At 39.1% G+C, this 16,866-nt stretch overlaps 1 protein-coding gene across 1 annotated transcript in view; it reads right to left on the reverse strand.

Annotated features, from left to right (window-relative positions):
- The window catches only part of LOC116729186 (membrane-associated guanylate kinase, WW and PDZ domain-containing protein 2-like), a 158,220-nt gene extending 144,817 nt beyond the window's left edge, over window positions 1-13,403 (reverse strand). The window contains 1 exon segment of the mRNA XM_032577559.1: window positions 12,857-13,403. Coding sequence (XP_032433450.1) covers window positions 12,857-13,154 — 298 coding nt within the window. The 5' untranslated portion in view covers window positions 13,155-13,403.
- Window positions 13,404-16,866: the final 3,463 nt, after the last annotated feature.

The raw sequence follows: 16,866 nt of genomic DNA on the forward strand, positions 1-16,866 counted from the left end.
TGTTTCTGTTTATCCCAGGGAAAACAACAAGCTTCCATAGAAATAAAAATAAATCCTGGAGCATTGTTGGTAGCCCCCCACCTGTTTCTGCTCTGTATCTCATCTTTCATAATCCGTCTAATTCAAATCATAAACTGACAGAGAAGGCTAATCTGGCTAATCTACCCTATGAACGCAAACCATCAGCTGGAGCCCTGCCTGTCTAAGTAAGATATGATTTATGCTAAGTGGGAGGGATGATCATCAAACTAAAAGAAGAAAAATCCTCAAAAGGGATTTTATGCAGCAGTTCTGTCTCACACAGTGAAAAATAAAAGTTAAGTATTGAATTGTTGTAATTAAATAACTACAGGTACAATGCAGCATAGGCGAAGAGTGAGATGTCTCTGTTTAGAGCCGTAAATCCTCTGCATATTTTTCTAAAGCTCTGGCGATGAAAACAGGGTGAGCGGTTTGGTGCGTAAGGAGCAAAGTGACTATTTGTAAGCAGGGAAACTTAAAAAAATTGCTTGAGTGCTTCCATTTCTACCCACTTTAGACTCCTCGGTAACTGTGCTCTTGTCGTCTCTCACCAAGTTCATTTGGGGGCTGTTTTAACTTGAACTGAGATTTTACATGCTGATAATATTCTGGGCTCAAAAAAGCTGATAAAACACAAAGCAGAGCATCTTCATCACGGCCAGCCAAGTCACTGCTCACACTCTGATTTACAGCATGCAGGCTGTAATGTAAAGTAAGCAAGCAGAAGACAGACTGAAGTATTTAAAAATTTAAATACTCCCAGCTGCTCTTGGCTCTGCTGGTAAACACTATGCAGCAGAAAACATAAACCTAACAACCACTTCATTGAAAGTTTTAGTTCTGTACTTTGAAATGACCAACTAGATGGTGAAAAGCTCTGATATTTGAACTGTTTTGCTGTAAAAATTAAGACTTTATACTTTGTGTTCAGATATTAACCTTCCGATCTTCCAATAACACATAATTATCAAGTGATATTTTCAAATTTTCTGTCAAATTTATACATTATTTAGCTCAAAAACATTGCAGGCTGCTGGATGAATGACTGCCGGGCGCCTCCACCACCAGGGTTAGAGAGTTTTCTGGAGGAAAACTTGACTCTGTTGGATGTGCACATAAAGTCTGTGGAAAGTTATATCTGAGTACGACAGGTGGGTAATAATAAAGACATTCACACTGCAGACATGCTGCTCAACATGTGTGACAAAACATGGTTAACAGCTAATCTATAGGGCGGCAGAAATACCACGAAGATGAATCATGTATATGCCTAGACAATATGTTAGCAGCAAAGTAACAATGTTTTAACTGCTTTCATGTGGAAAAATTAGGAGACCTTATTAAATATCCATTCATCCTCCATCCAATATCTATAACTGCTTATCCAATAGGGTCACAACCTGCAATTAGGTTTAGGTGAAGATTTTTTTTTTTTGCAAGGGTCCAGATTGGCTTGTATAGCTTGTATTTTGTATTTACTCGGGTTATTTTCCTCAAATATTGCGTTTGATTATCTGAAACCGGTATGAGGATATAGTTGATTTCTGACAGCTTCAGGTCTATTACAGCATCATTAAGTGGCTCTATGATTACATCTTCCACCAATTTATCTTTTTAAACATTTTGTTCTGTTATTTTGGGTTTTTCAGTGATTTTCTGATCTCAGGTCGCTTTGGCATTGGGCTGGCCAAAATCCTGAAACTGCCCTGAGCAAAACAAACAAGATTGTTAGCAATTTGAACAATAAGATGTTGCAAAGTACTCTGGGAGTTTTTTATGAAGGTTGTGGGTGGGGGCATAATTGGTTTTGAAAAATAAACTTTATGAACCCACAACTGGTCAAATATATGATTTGAGTTTAGGGCATAAATAGTGTTATAGTTTAACAAACATTACATTCAAGCAGTCCTTAGCAACCACATTAAAACCCAGCCTGAGACTGCAAAGATAACAGAGCCTTTATATATTGTGCAGCTTCAGTCTATAAATAAAATATTTTTTTCATAATGTCCCCAACTTTTCTAATTAAGAATTGTAAAGGAAGTTCATAAATCTGACAACCTGGAGCTGAAACCAAAGAGAGCTGTTTTGTTTTGCACTTTAAGGCTCAGACATATTTTTAGTCCATGTTGTTCCAGATGATTCAGCGCTGAAATGTTGCACATTAAGACGCTTTCCTATTGTTCCTTTTATATGGATGTGCCTGCATCAACTTTACACACATTTCTTTTTCCCTTTTTCAGCAGGAGCCACACAAAGGCACTCTCATTCAGCACTCAGACATATCATGAATAATTATCAAAATATGGTGTTTATCGCAGTAAGACCCAAGATGAATCCTCGTTTTCAAAATCTGCCCCAATAAGCTGCATCATCTGCTCACAGCGGTGGAGATCCGGAACTAAAGAGTTTGCACTGTAGTATCGGAAAAATCCTTGGAAAACTGTCGTTCTAAGGACAAAAGACCCTTTATTTAAGGTCAAACTTTTCCAGTTGAGTAACTATGATCTAAAAACGGCCAAGTGCCAGTAAAACTCTGATCCTGTTACAGAGAGTTACTTTTCAGAAGAGGATCTGACACAGAAACACCAAATCTTTCTGTATTATGCAAACACATGCTGCGGCACAGCCCCGGATTGTCCGCACATGCAGTGCGCTTGTGGTGTGGAGAATAGCATTGACCCAATTCACTTTACTGGACTAGTTAGATATTTGGTCATTGGCTGGCTGAGCCCGAGTGTGATCCTCTGAGCGGAGCTCCAGCAGCTTCTAGCCTCAATAAAAATCCTCCTCCGTTTCTGACAGAGCCCATCTCTCGGTGAGTTATTAATACCGACAGAGCAGACAGGATGTTATGCACTGATTCTTCAAGCCTCTCATCAACGAAGCAACAAGAGAGAAGAAGAAGGTCGCTTTCTCTCCCTCCGCTCCATCTGTCTCTCAACACTGCTGCCACATTAAGACGATTGGCGGGACTTGGACCGCAGAGTTAAAACTTGACAAATTCAAACGTTTCCTCCTGAAGGTCTTGATTTCACAGACACTTTATGTTATCTCTAGTGCAATTTGAAGCTACAACAAGGCAGGGGCTTATCTTACATGAGCTAATTTAAGCTGGCAGTAGCTTTAACACTGGCACTGGGTGACCATTTGCTAAACGACGCCTCCAAACATTGATTATCCAGTCTGAGCTCAGCAGCTATAACGGAGCGAGGAGGATCTGCTGCCAAGCTTTGGATCACATTTAGCTCTCAAAGAACATTTAGTACGTCATTTCCCCAAAGTTTGATGGACTGCAAGTGTTTTAAAAAAAAAAAAAATTCACAAATGCTAAAAAGTAGAGAAAAAGATAAAAATACAACAAAAAAAACAAAAAAACAGAACTGATATAAGCAGAAGCTATTTATGGAGCAAAATATAACTTATCAGACTTTAAAATGATTCCTTTTGAAGCTGTGGAGGCTGGAGCGAGCACTAGACTGCTCTCATCAAAACTGTGTCTGACTCTGCAGTCCGATTACCTCCAAATCAGCAACTTGGACAATGTGGGCAACTGCCCAGGGCAGCATTAGTACTGGGCAATGGTTACCTGCTTATTCATCTACATTTTATCCCTTTAAACACTAGCAACGTGTTCACCCTTCAGGGTTGCTGAATACATTAGTGTCCCACTAACTAAATGACATAAAAAGGTCACTAATTATTCCTGAAGTTACAACTGGTGGCCATGTTGTATTTCTAGCTTGGGTTATCAAAAAACGTTACACGTTTCATGTAGGAATTTGAACTTCTAGGAATATTACAGTGAATTTCTCCAGCCTGAGTATTGCAGTCCTAACAAGAGGCCGAATCGGCGATTGATCATGCATGGTGACATTCATGCAAAAATTATCTCAAATTAACGTCACATTGCTATTTCTGGAATGTGTAATCGACACAAAGCACACTAAACGACTGTTCCGCCAACCTTTCAAAAATATTTTCATCACTTCCACACAAAAGGTTGTTTCAAACATAAGATATGGGATTTTTTTTATAATGCTATGAAGTGGCATCAGGTGCTTTTTTTTATAAAGGAGTCTATAAATTGCCCAGAGGTAATAAATACAAGATCTAACAATAAGTGTTTGTGATGCTGCCATAAACCTAGATTTAGGCCATTTGTGGTAATGACAATGTTAATAATTAATACTTGACCTATAGCAGTTAAATTCCTCATTAACTTCCATTTAGTGCAAGGCATTTCATTTGAAGCATTTAATTTATTATTTAATGTGCTGACATTTGGCATCAACAGCTAAAAGTAAGGGATGTGTTAGGGTTCAAATATAAACCTTCTCTCAATAACTACTCATAAAGTCCTATGTGTCAGATAAACATTTTATTTTATTAAACATAACAAAAACATCATAGATTGATGAATTAATTCCTCCAGATTGTTTAACTGGTGAAGAGCAAGCTGCCCAGTCTGCTCTCCAACGCTGTGGGCGATCAGCGTGACGAAGGATGACTCCGCTCCGCTTAAAACGGTAAAGAGCATGTTAACATTTTAAATTCGTGTTGTTTAGCCAGAGAAAACATTTCATGTTGTTCTCATTAACCCGGGTGGATAAAACGTCTCCCGCCTCTCCATCCTTTCTCTTGGGGAGGAAAACCTCAGTCCAGACAAGCATAAGAAACGCGCTTCTGGATTTTCATCAGACGGAAATTATGTTACTCGCTTTGCCGCAACACAGCAAACCGTTATGCCTGGAACGGTGGCTCTGACGTAGCTAAAAGTGAAAATAAGTCTCTCAGTTAACAACACTGCACTTACAAACACAATTTAAATGCAGCCAGAGAGAGATGTGATATGTTGGAGGTGCACCAGTTGACAAGAGATCAGAATCGGCCAATTATCACTTGATCGGATCTGATCCGTTATCTTCAAATCAAATGCTCAAAAATCGTTCTTTTTTTTTCTATTCGTAGAATAAAAACTATGAACTCCAACCATTTTTGTTTGGATATTAAACACAACGTGCACTTGAGACAGTTTTGGAGTTTAATGAGAATCAGATAAAAGGTTGGAGACATTATTAGGCCTGTCACAATAATCAATAAATCAATTAATCGCATGATAAATTAAAACAAACTCAGTAATTATGATTATCTCTTTGTTTCTCTCTTTCTAACAAAAACTGGTTGATAAAAGTCTTCAGTTTGACACTTTGGTCTCAACTACCTCTTCCAAATTAATTTCATTTGTCGTTTTGTTTATTTATTTGGGATATTTAAAATGTCTTCCAGTTCCAGTTTTAAATGTTCATTAGAATTTAAAGTTTATTGATCTTTTATAATGTGTTCTTGTATTATTATTTTGCCATTACCGTCATTTCACTTAAAAATGGCCTCAAAACAACAATATTATCGTTTATTGCTATAACTTCTGGAACAATTTATCGTCCAGCAAAATTTGTTATCGTGACAAATTATGCTTTGATGCCTAAATGGAGCTAATGTATTTTTCTTTTTGCTCCTCTGGATATAAATCTAGGTTTTGTACTGGGTGAATCAGTCAGAGTGGACTGATCAGTCCACCTTCAATTTTTGTTTGTCCCAGATAAAATACCATATATTGAGAATTTATTGTCCTATAACAAGCTAAGATCACTTTCCTTTATTTGCTTAGTAAGGAAATTATAATAAACATCAAACTTTGGTCATTCATCATTTTATGATTTTCTAAATAAACTTTTGCGAATCTCTTAATTAAGACTTCAAGGTAAAACAATTCACCGTAAATTATCAGACAAAGACAAACAAGCTGGAATTTATCCAAGTGTATCTTAAGTCTCCCTCCACCTCTCTTTCTCACTTTGTAACTCACACACACACACACACACGCACACACACCCACGCGCGCGCACACCCCTACTCGCCCGCACGCACGCACGCACACCCACACACACACACAGACACATTGTTCACACTTCTCTGCGCTCCGTGCTGTTCTTACACCTCGCCACAGTTAAGATCTTTATGGCACTTTAAGAAATCTGCTTCAGTGAACCGAGCAGCCGTTTGCACTGCGCACATGCCTGCTGCTCACGAAGAGACAAACACCACCGACGGATCTGCTGTTTCACAAATAATCAAACAGAAATGAGGTTTGACTCATTATCAAAACTCATGTAATTTTTTTTTTATGTCTTGTAAGAACAAATATATCTTGGGTATATTTTTTTTAAGCCTTTGTGAAAACATTGAAAGCCTGCACGTCTCTCTCACTTCATGAAATCAAATGTGGCATTTTGAGGCATTCTCAGTTAAAATGTCTCTGTCTTATGTAAGCTGACTGTAAAGGTCTGGAGCGCTAAACTGACGAGTTTTGTTTTGATTGTCTGGTGACGTTGCTGCTGTTTGGATCTATTTGGAGTCCAAGAGAGAAACCAGAAACCTTTGAAGCAACCAGAAATGCACACAAACACACACAGCAGGGGGAGAGATAACAGCTCTCCTAAGATGCTCACTTCAAGTCTTTTTCCTGCAATCTTTGCTGCTACATATTCCAAGGAAAGACAGAACAGTATAAAAGGATGAAGGACTGATTTTATATGGGCTTTATAGCTGCCTTAATGTCTCCTCGCAACTGACACCTGCACGCTGTGACGGAGAAAGCTCGTCAGCTTGTGAAAACAATACCGTCTGTGTTCGTGGCTCAGGCCAGAAGATGCAGCAGCAACACAGAAAAACAGATCTGGGTGTCCAGGTGCCTCAGACAAATACAAATCTGTATTTTATTTAGATTTCATGTGATGCACCTACACAAAGTGGTGCATAATTGTAAAAGTGGAAGAAAAATTATAAATGTTTCTGGTTATCATGGCAAACCTACTAAAACATGGCAGTCGTGCAAAACTGCCAAATTCACCAAGTTAAGCCAACTTGGTGAATTTGTTGAATTTGTTACAGCTCCCCCGTAACTCTGGAGGAGCTGCGGAGATCCACAGCTCAGGTGCTAGACAATGCAACCATTGGTCATGCTCTCTGTAAATCTGCTCTGTAAGTGCAGCAAGAAGAAAGACTTTGTTAAATGAAAGTCACATGAAGTCCCAGTTTGTCTGACACAACAAGCATGAAAGAAGTGAAATTTTGCCCTGAAAAAGCCATTCTGTGAAACTTTGAAACAAGTTTCACAGAATGATTCTGTTCAGATTATTTTTTTCACCATAGATCAATTTAAAGCGCCAATATATTATGAAAAATATGTTTTTTACATATTTGGTAAAACTGTCACTATGTGGTAACAATGTGATATTAAACAGATAATCTGTGAACAAAAAAAATCAAACTCCTCTGCCTTCTCCCAGTGCTCCCACTGGACTGCAGAAATACACAGCTCGCTCAGAAATGACCAACCAGAGCCAGTAGAAGGGTCTTAGCGCTGTTAATAGTGCCTGTGTACACGCCGCTCACACTCTCTCCTTGCTCTCTAGACTCAACAGAGCCGATTGCGAATGATCAGGCTACTTATCATCGCCACTGATGATGGTGGATGAACAGATTTCTGGTAAAAGTAAATTGATGGTAAGTTTGGGAATTTGTTTCCAATAAAGAGGATGGCCCTCAGCACACAGCCAGAGCTGCAATGGATGGTTCTAATGTGTTAGAATAGCCTAGTCAAAACCCAGCTAATGAGATCTGTGGCACAAAATGATATCAATCAATCAAATTTTATTTGTACAGCACATTTCAGCAACAGAGCTTTTCAAAGTGCTTTGTGTTTTTACGTTATAAAAACACAAAGTCATGCAACATAGAATCAACGACTGAAACATTACATTCAGTCAAGTGTCATCGTTAAATTCTTATTCAATTATGCTTCAAAGGCAACTCCAAACAGGTTTAGTCTAGATTTAAAGGCACTCACTGTTTCAGCAGCTTTGCAGTTTTCTTGAAGTTTGTGGTGCGTAGAAGCTGAATGCTGCTTCTCCTCGTTTGGTTCTGGGGATGCAGAGCAGACCAGAACCAGAAGACCTGAGAGTTCTGGAGGGCTGATCCAATATTTCCAAACTTTCTACATCTAACCTTACTGAGTGTGAGTTTTTTTCTAAGAAGAATGAGCAAAAAAATAATGGCAGTCTACTAAGGAAAAAATATAAATCTCAAAAGATTCGCAGCTGTAATTGCAGCAAAAGTTGAATCTACAAATTATTGGCCCTACAACATATGTTGGCCTGTCACATAATTACCAAAATAAAATGCAATATTTGTGGTTGTGAAACGTCAAAAATATGAAATAGTTCACATTTTTGCAAAAATAACTAATAGAAACAAGAGAATGACTATTATTGAGTACTTTTGCAAAAGTAAGTTACTTTTGACAAGTGTATAAATGAACAGTGAAGAGGTGATTGCGTGATCTCAACCTCACAATCTCAGATGAGTGTGTTTGAGATGAGGTTTCAGCTGTATTCTCCTTGAAGTCTACCTCAGTAAACCTCAATATGTGTTTATTTTCATGGCAAGTTACGATTATACGCCAAGATTCAGGACATTCATCTTATTGTAATTTAGTTGTTTTTGCAGAGAGGGAGACTTGCCTCTGACTTGTACCTTTTTAGAGCATTCTAGATGATTTCCTCAGCAGCATGTCAGCAGCTAACATCCATAAATACACTCTCTACTCTCCTCTGGATGAAAGTCAGATAGTAATATTACAGCGAAAAAGAGAGAGGGAGAAAGAGAAGAGGAAAAACACATGAAGGGGGCAGCAAGCTGTGCTCAAACAGCAGAGTATTCACGGACATTCAGAGAAGTGATGTGGGTGTTTGGAAACTCAGATAGGCTCATGTTTAAATGGATAAGAGAGGAGGATGGAGCAGCAGAATAGACCTGTCCGTCTAACTCGCTGCACATCACAAGACCTTACCATGTCAGCAGCTCTGGCGCAGTGATCAATCACATTGATACAGCTCATGGAAACACAGATCGAGAGCCAGCAGTCAGGAGAGGATGCCTGAGCAAATGTTGCAGCGGCCAAAAATAAACAAAAAAAACCAGTTTGATCTCCTGCTTTTACTTCTGTCCCAGAAACAAGCCACCGTATGCAAGAACGCAGCTCCTCTTCCTCTCCATCACTTATTTGGAGTTTTAACTGAGCCTCAGATGGTGCGATGAATGATAAATATCTTATCCACTCATGCTTTTATGTTCTAGTTACGTGTTAGTTTTTACGCTGGCTGACAGAAGCAGGTCAATCACACAGATTTGCTGCCATAAACATTAGAGCAAGAGCAATTTGAGTAAAAAGAATGTCCCAGTGAGAAAAGAGCGACTGAGCACAGAATATAATGGAAGGAACGCTATGATTTAAAGGAAAAATACTTAAAATGCCATTATTTCTGATTCAGTTAGAATGAAATCAGTGACCATGCTTGGTCTTTATCAGAGTCAACTGCTGAGGGAGCAAACAACCCTCCACTAAATTATAAACTCTGTAAAACACAGCTAAACAAACAACTACAAAAGGAAAACAATAAAATTATAATTAAAAATATTTTATATGTAATAAAACAGAAAAATTAAAAAAATTTCAAAAGACAAACATCAAAAAGATAAGAGAAATCTAAGTTTTAAAATTCAAAATAAAAAATATAAAACTGAAAAAAATCTGTAGGAATTTAAATAATAACCTCTGAAGATGAAAAAGCTACATAAATGGAGACCAGAACCAGAAGAATGCAAGAAAAAAATGCAAAGAAATTAGATATAAAATTTAAATAAATTAAACATCAATAAAAATAAAAAAAAATTGCTAACATACAATGAAATAACAGGTTCAATAAACCAGTGTTTTTATAAAAATAGAGAAGTTGAGTGCGTCTTTAAAAATTCAGAAACATTCAGGCTAAGTTTTTATTTTTAAGATTTTTTTGTCATCTATGACAAACATGACCAAAAAGTCACATAAATAGATGCGTCACTAAAACTAGAATATAGTTGAGAAGTTCTCTTTTTTAATCAGTTCAAAATGTTTCTTATACACTGAGCAACATTTAAATTTTTTTATTCTTGTTAATTTGGATGATTATGGCTCACAGGCAATGACTATTCAAAATGTTTTTTAGCAAATAAGTATATTACATAAGACCAATAAATATGTATACACCAATATACTAAAAAGTATATCCATGTGTTGTACAGAATATGTATTAAAAACTTAGCTGGGGCTCTTTTTACATGAATCACTGCCTTACAGGAGCTTGTCATGGAGGTGATCACCCAGTGGCTCCACTAAGGTGCTCAGGTTGCATTGATAGCAACCAGTAATGAGATGGGGTCCCCCAGTAATCCCATCTCATTACTGGGGGACCATAAACAGGAACATTTCTGAAGACCAATTTTGGGTTGGGGTCAGCAAAGTTACAGTGAAATGTAACGTAAAATGTGGTTTAAAAAGTTTTTAAACCACATTCAAGTTGCAGGACCAATAATGACTAGTAATGCACGTCAAACATGTTTTTCTAAGTAAGCAGCCTGCAGCGAAGTAAAACTAAAATTTAAATGTTGCTTAGAAACAAGTTTTGTTCAGTCGGACTGATCTAATCTCTGCTACACCTTTACAAAAATGTAAGGTTCTAAATTAAAAAGCTTTAATGAGTAACTGCTCTTAATAAAATTACTCATTGATTTATTGTAATGGCTCCCAATACAAGTTATGGCCTATTTAAATTATAACTTAAGTTGCTTTATTTTTAAGCCTTTTTAGTTTTGCCATGTCCTGGGTGACGGAGAACCAGCAGGTAGATAGAAATGAATATCTGGGGAGTATCATAACTTAAATGTAATATTTAAAGCACCAGAGAAATATTCAGACTTTATTTTGTGCTTTTGAAGGCTCTACATTGAAGACAGTGAGAAATAAAGGCATAGCTTTCTTTTTTTCTATCTGTTCTCGGCTCCCACACAGAGCTGGGTCCACTTGCTCAGCCCCTCCCTCCCGTTTCAAACTCTTCTAATTAACTAAAAGTTAAAGAGTTAAATATGAATGAGATGTTTTCTACCTTTGACAAAAAAGCTCAAGTCTATGAAAGCAGTGTAGCAGTTTTGCTAATGAGGCAGCTTATCATGATTCAGCCAAAATAATGAAATAAACTGCAGTCTGATTTTTATTGTTAATGTGTTTCTTCCTATTGGGCAGTGAAAGTAAATAAAAAGTATTACATGTCTTTAGTTTTAAGTATTTACTTACTTACTTACTTACTGGAGGGTTTTATGTTTGTGCTTCAGAGCCACAGCTAACAGCTAGCTCCTCACTTCAGCGGCTCCTCAGCCTGTTGTTGCTCCTCACTTCAAGTTGGACTGAACTATTGTTCTAACAATGGTATGAGGGGGGGACCTAAAAATTCTTATTTTTCTGAGATAAATGGCAGATTTAGTTCGTTCATTGTTTATTTTGCCTTATCATATTAATATTATTTAAATGTAAACGTTTCTTCAATAATTTTTTTGGGGTGGAGGGACAATTCTAGACTTTTTCAAGATTGAGGGGGTCCGGACCTCCCCGACCCCCCCGGGATTTACGCCTATGATTGATAGGAGCCTTCAGCTCGTCTGCATCTCCAGGAAGTTCGTCAGCAGAGGGAAGCATAAAGTTATCTAATATTTTCTGGTAGATGATTACTCCGACTTTGTATTTCATGAAACATGGAGGATCTCCGACAGTAGATGACACGAGTCTCCAAATCCTCACCGAATGTGGAACCTTCACTCTGAATCTCAAGCACCTTGAACTCTGAACTCTTGATTTCCAAATGAAGATCAAAATTTACCTTCACTTGAAAGGAACACGTTGAACATTTGAGCAAAAGTCCAGTCGTTTTTCTGCTCAGCTGAGGTGAGAAGCGTCTGATGTCTCTGGTTAAGGAGGCGCGTAGGGGAAATGGCAGCTACCTCATGTCCTGGGTGCAAAATTATTATTTTATTTTTTGGTATTTTTGTCTTATTATTTTACCAAACTTAATGATTTTTTTTAATCGTTTATGTATCTGTAATGTTGTAAATAAACTTTGACTTGACTTGGCCTCTGTGTGCACCTTGTGAATCTCCCTCTAGCGTTTTAAGGGGCTTTTATTCACAATTTTCTCAAAACTGTGGGTTTACGGTATATAGGGCACCTTTTTTCAGCCACACTTTTTCCTTCCATTAAACTTCCTGCCGATATGCTTGTTTATCTCACTCTGTGATCATCCTGCTTCTTATGCAAAATTATAAACCATCCTGAATGTTCTTGGTGTCAATTATGACAGTTTCCCTCCCCACCCCAGCACAACATTCCTGTAACAAAAATCCTTTTTAAATTGGTTTTATGTAATATTCTAATAAGGAACCAGCAGCGCTTCTAAATTCCCAGTCTCCATAATAATGTTAGACGTGATGCATGCAAGAGAATCAACATCTGATTCTGAGAAAAGCTCGGTCCAGGGAGAAAACATCACGTCTATGCAGACACACCCCCTCCAGGCTGTGGCATCGAACCAGAGACTCCGTGGTAAACAAATCACTACAGCTGCTGATTCTGCTGGACTGGACCCGTGGTTGCACAAACAGGCCCGAAATGTCCGTGTTTGTCCACGTTTCTCCGCTCAGCTCAGCCTGACAGCTCAGTGCTCATATTCGCCTACATCTTAATCAAAGCAGAGCATGAAAAATAACGCAGCACACTCACTCACTCACTCACTCACTCACTCACTCACGCCCCCCCTCACGCACTCACCAACACTCTCAAGCCTCCCCCCTGTGAGATGTGCGCCGCGCTGCGCTCTTGGCCCCTCTCTCCCAAACATCTCACCTTGCTTGACACATTTGAAGCGGACCGGGTCCTTGCAGTGCTTGATGACGGCCAGCACGTCCCGGGTGGTGAGCCCGGCCACTGGCATGTCGTTGACCTCCAGCAGCAGCTCATCCTGGGCCAGTTTTCCGCTCTGGATCAGTCCCTTCCCCTGCTTCACCTCACCGAAGTAGGGGAACTGGCCGTTTTCCGCGCCCCCCTTCAGCTCGAAGCCCAGCTCTCCGTCCTTCCCACGGGTGATCACCGCTTCGTGGACTTTGTTGGTCCAGTGGTTTTTCTTTTTGAGGCTCTTCGACATGGTTCGGGCGAGTTAATCACCGCGAGCTAGCCCATACACGAAGCCTCTCCTCACCGTCTCATCCCCCGGCTTTGTGTGCGTGCGACCCGGCTGCGGCGTCACGGCGCTCGGGGCTCCATCGTCGCCGGTGCACGCTAAGCGCAGTGTCCGCTCGGCGAGCCGCGCAGTCGGGAGGAGAGCTGCAGTACGGCGCGGCGGCGGACGGAACAATTCTTACTCTCAGTCAGCCACAGACGCAGGAGACAGATCCTGGCGGATGACCCGGATGTGAAGCCTGAAGGAGGGGAGAGATGAATGGTTCTGGTTCGGCGTGAAGCGATGGAGAGAGGAGGCGCTTCTCGTTTACTACACTGCCAGGGGCGCTTCCTCCGGCTGTCTGATCACACGCTGGAGATGACATGCAGGAGGAGCAACAGTTTACCCTGCAGGACGGACAACCTCTGGTTTTAAATATTTACATTAACACATATATGTGCCGAAAGTGTATCAGAGTGTTAATAACTTAACAGAAACGATTAATCCTAAACATTGTTTCCTGTTAGAAGTATATTCCATGTATCATCAGTGTGAGAAATCTCACATGAGGCCCCGATAACTACATTAAATGACTGAATAGACGCGATTGTTTTGTCTCTTTAAATCTTCATCATTATATCTATTTTTTGTTTGTTTGTTTATTTTGTTTAACTCAGATATTGGATTTTTCCAGAGCCGACCCGAGCCTTTATGAGGTCTAAAGCAGAATTTAATTTGGGGGCCAGTCACCAGACGTGTAAACTTGAGTTACATCTTTTGTACTCCAGTCACAAATTTAATGACTTTACATTTGGCTTGATAGAATCACAAAAGCCTTGGAGCTGGACCCAAACTTGATCACTAATGAGTTGGTACTTGGACTTGAGCCTTTTGAGTTGAAAACGTCTTATTCCAGACAAAAAAACAGGAAACCCTGTCAACTTGGCAAATTTAAACATATAGATATTTAATAAAAAGTTTTAACAATACCCAAATAATTCAAATGATATAAATAAATTCAAAGAAAAATTACTTTTAAGATTTCATGCTGATATAATAACAATGCGATCTCTGTTAAGAATTAAATTAGATCACCCCCACATTTTCTCCAACTTAAAATAGCTGAAATCAAACACACCTGCGTCACATTGAGTCTACATGACATCATCACTTTGTATTTTTAAAGGAGGTTTGCCCTGTTTGAACCTCAGACATTTAGTTTTATGGTGTTCTCCTAACATTTGCAGTGAGAGGATGAACACCAAGGTGAGGTCCAAAGAGCCGAGGCCTTCAGAAACGAGCCTGTAGCAGCTTGTGAGTCATAAAGAAATCTCAAATGATTCTGAAATCAGCCAGAGGACGTTCAAGTAGGCCCAGAACAATAAATCACTATAACAATATAGACATGCGATCAATATCAATAGAAAATGCGTCCAATAGAATGTTCAATAATTTATCTGAACCAGAACCGCACAGCATTCTGGGAGATGTAGGCAGAGAAAAGACATTAGCCGCTCAACATCTCAAGACCACCAAAGTTGGTAGCGTCAACTTTACTCACTCGCCCTTCGGTTACCTAGCAACAACTAACTTACACGTTCTTTGGTTACCTATAGCAACAACCTGTGGAGTAACGTGCGAAGCAGCAGTTTTTTGTCTTTTTGCCACCTTGTCCCAGAACTGCGGATAAAACAGGAAAGCCACACCATCAGATTGTCAGTGTTTCAGATATTTAAAACAAAAAACTAATCAATAGTTATCGCATGAAACGCTTAAATCGTGATACGTTTTCCAGTCATGTTGTCCAGATTCAACAACTCCCTACATGGTTTTGCACTACAAGAAACTTTACCCTGAAAGCAGACCGGCAACATGCTAAAAGATCCAAAAAGGTGACAGGTTGGCTTTTTTTATTCAGATATCAGTGCAGCATTGAAAGGGTAATGTCACATTCCTGTTAATTCCCTACATGAAGTCAAACTTTCAGTAAAAACAGGAAAGATTTTTATCTAATTCGCACCATAAATCTCAATGCAGCATTTTGGAAAAGCTGCAGGCTTTTTATAATGCTTTTCTTTCCATAATCTCTCTTGTTAATCAGTCAGCTGCTTTGGCTCATTAAAGACCATCTTTTAACTGTAGACTCATTGGCAGAAATAGACTTGTGCAGCTATTTGTTAAATTAGACAGTCCAAATTACAGCATAATTCCAAATTTGGTTCTTGATTTTAATCTAAAAATTTAATAAAATTGCATTCTGACAAGTTGGTGAAAAGTGATTTTATTCTTTAGCTAAATAAAAAAAAAATCACATTTTCTCAACTCATTAGTGAAGAGTTGTTTATGTGACTTCTACTTTCATAGGTATATATATTTTTTTGTTCCATTGTAGCGTATCACAGATTTCCCATAACCAATCAGAACCATCATCTTTGGCCTTTCAGAGTCTTCCTCATTCATTCAGTCAGTTACATAACAGCTGGCATGCATGATGGCGTACCTTCAAGTCCAACTGAAAACGACAAATCTTTTTGTCACCATTACTTTTTCATGTCCATGTTTCTTTCTGAAGTGGCTGAAGTCACATTTCATTCAATTTTAATTTGCCCCCGTCCAGAGCGGACCCCTCTAACGCTGCACAGGATGAAGGTTTCTTGCCTCTCTAGCCTGTTTTGCTTTAGCAACATGGGTTTGTTTTCGTAACGCTGAACAGTACACAGTCCCCTGGGTGTGTGAATAATCCATGAAGAGCAGAGGATCCACTTGGACTGTTACTTTCCTTACTTAAAGTCTTTCGGCATGTAGGTCACTGTGTTTTGGGCCAACAGCGAATCATGCCTTTGACACTAATTCTAAGCAGATGACCATGTGGAGCAGATTCATCTTAAACAGGAACTGCTGGTGTGGAAAAAGAGAACTGCGTAATCTAGAAAATTTGTTGGATTAGCAGATTACACCCCCAGAGGGGAAATGAATCCCATCTTTATTTACCACTCTGTTGGTGGATGCCAGAGCAGCAGCATTACCAGGAGTCGCAGTGTGTGGATTTGCAGGTTTCCCCCTCAAAACCAGAACATCTGAAGTTATTGTTTCACAAATCTAATCCACAGTCATTGCTTTTTATTGCATTATTTGTGGGGGGAGGGGGTTTCCATTGATCTATGATGGAATGAAGAAAACCTGAACACAGGGCACAGGTTTGACTTTACTGTGGATTTTCTCTAATCCGAACAGCAGCAAAGTGCTTCACAGAGTGGCAAATATATACAGTGCATGCAACCCAATCCATGTCAAATATGGTGCAATTTCCCTTAGGAAGTTGAAGAGGAAACACACTTAATTCTGTTTATCAACACAAGTGTATTATGATCATTGTGAAACTGGTTCAGAAGCACAGACAATTCATTTTCACCAGAGAAAATGTACAGATAAATCCATAATCTTAATTTTAGTCTGTTTTATTATTTGAGAAGCAGTTTGGATGTCTGTTTGGGATAATTGTCCTGTTAGAAAATCAAACTGCGTCCAAGTTTTAACTACCCAGCTGTTGACTTCTAGTAAAGCAGAAGAATTAGAAGCTTCCTGCATTATTCCACCCACTTTGTGCAACAAGCCACTGACAGCCAAACAGCCCCTTCATAATATCGCTACCACCACACTCGAGTCTTGTGTTTTCAGGTTTGAAAGCCTCATCTTA

Source organism: Xiphophorus hellerii, chromosome 2 (genome assembly GCF_003331165.1).
Source record: "Xiphophorus hellerii strain 12219 chromosome 2, Xiphophorus_hellerii-4.1, whole genome shotgun sequence".
NCBI classification, from domain to species: Eukaryota; Metazoa; Chordata; class Actinopteri; order Cyprinodontiformes; family Poeciliidae; genus Xiphophorus; species Xiphophorus hellerii.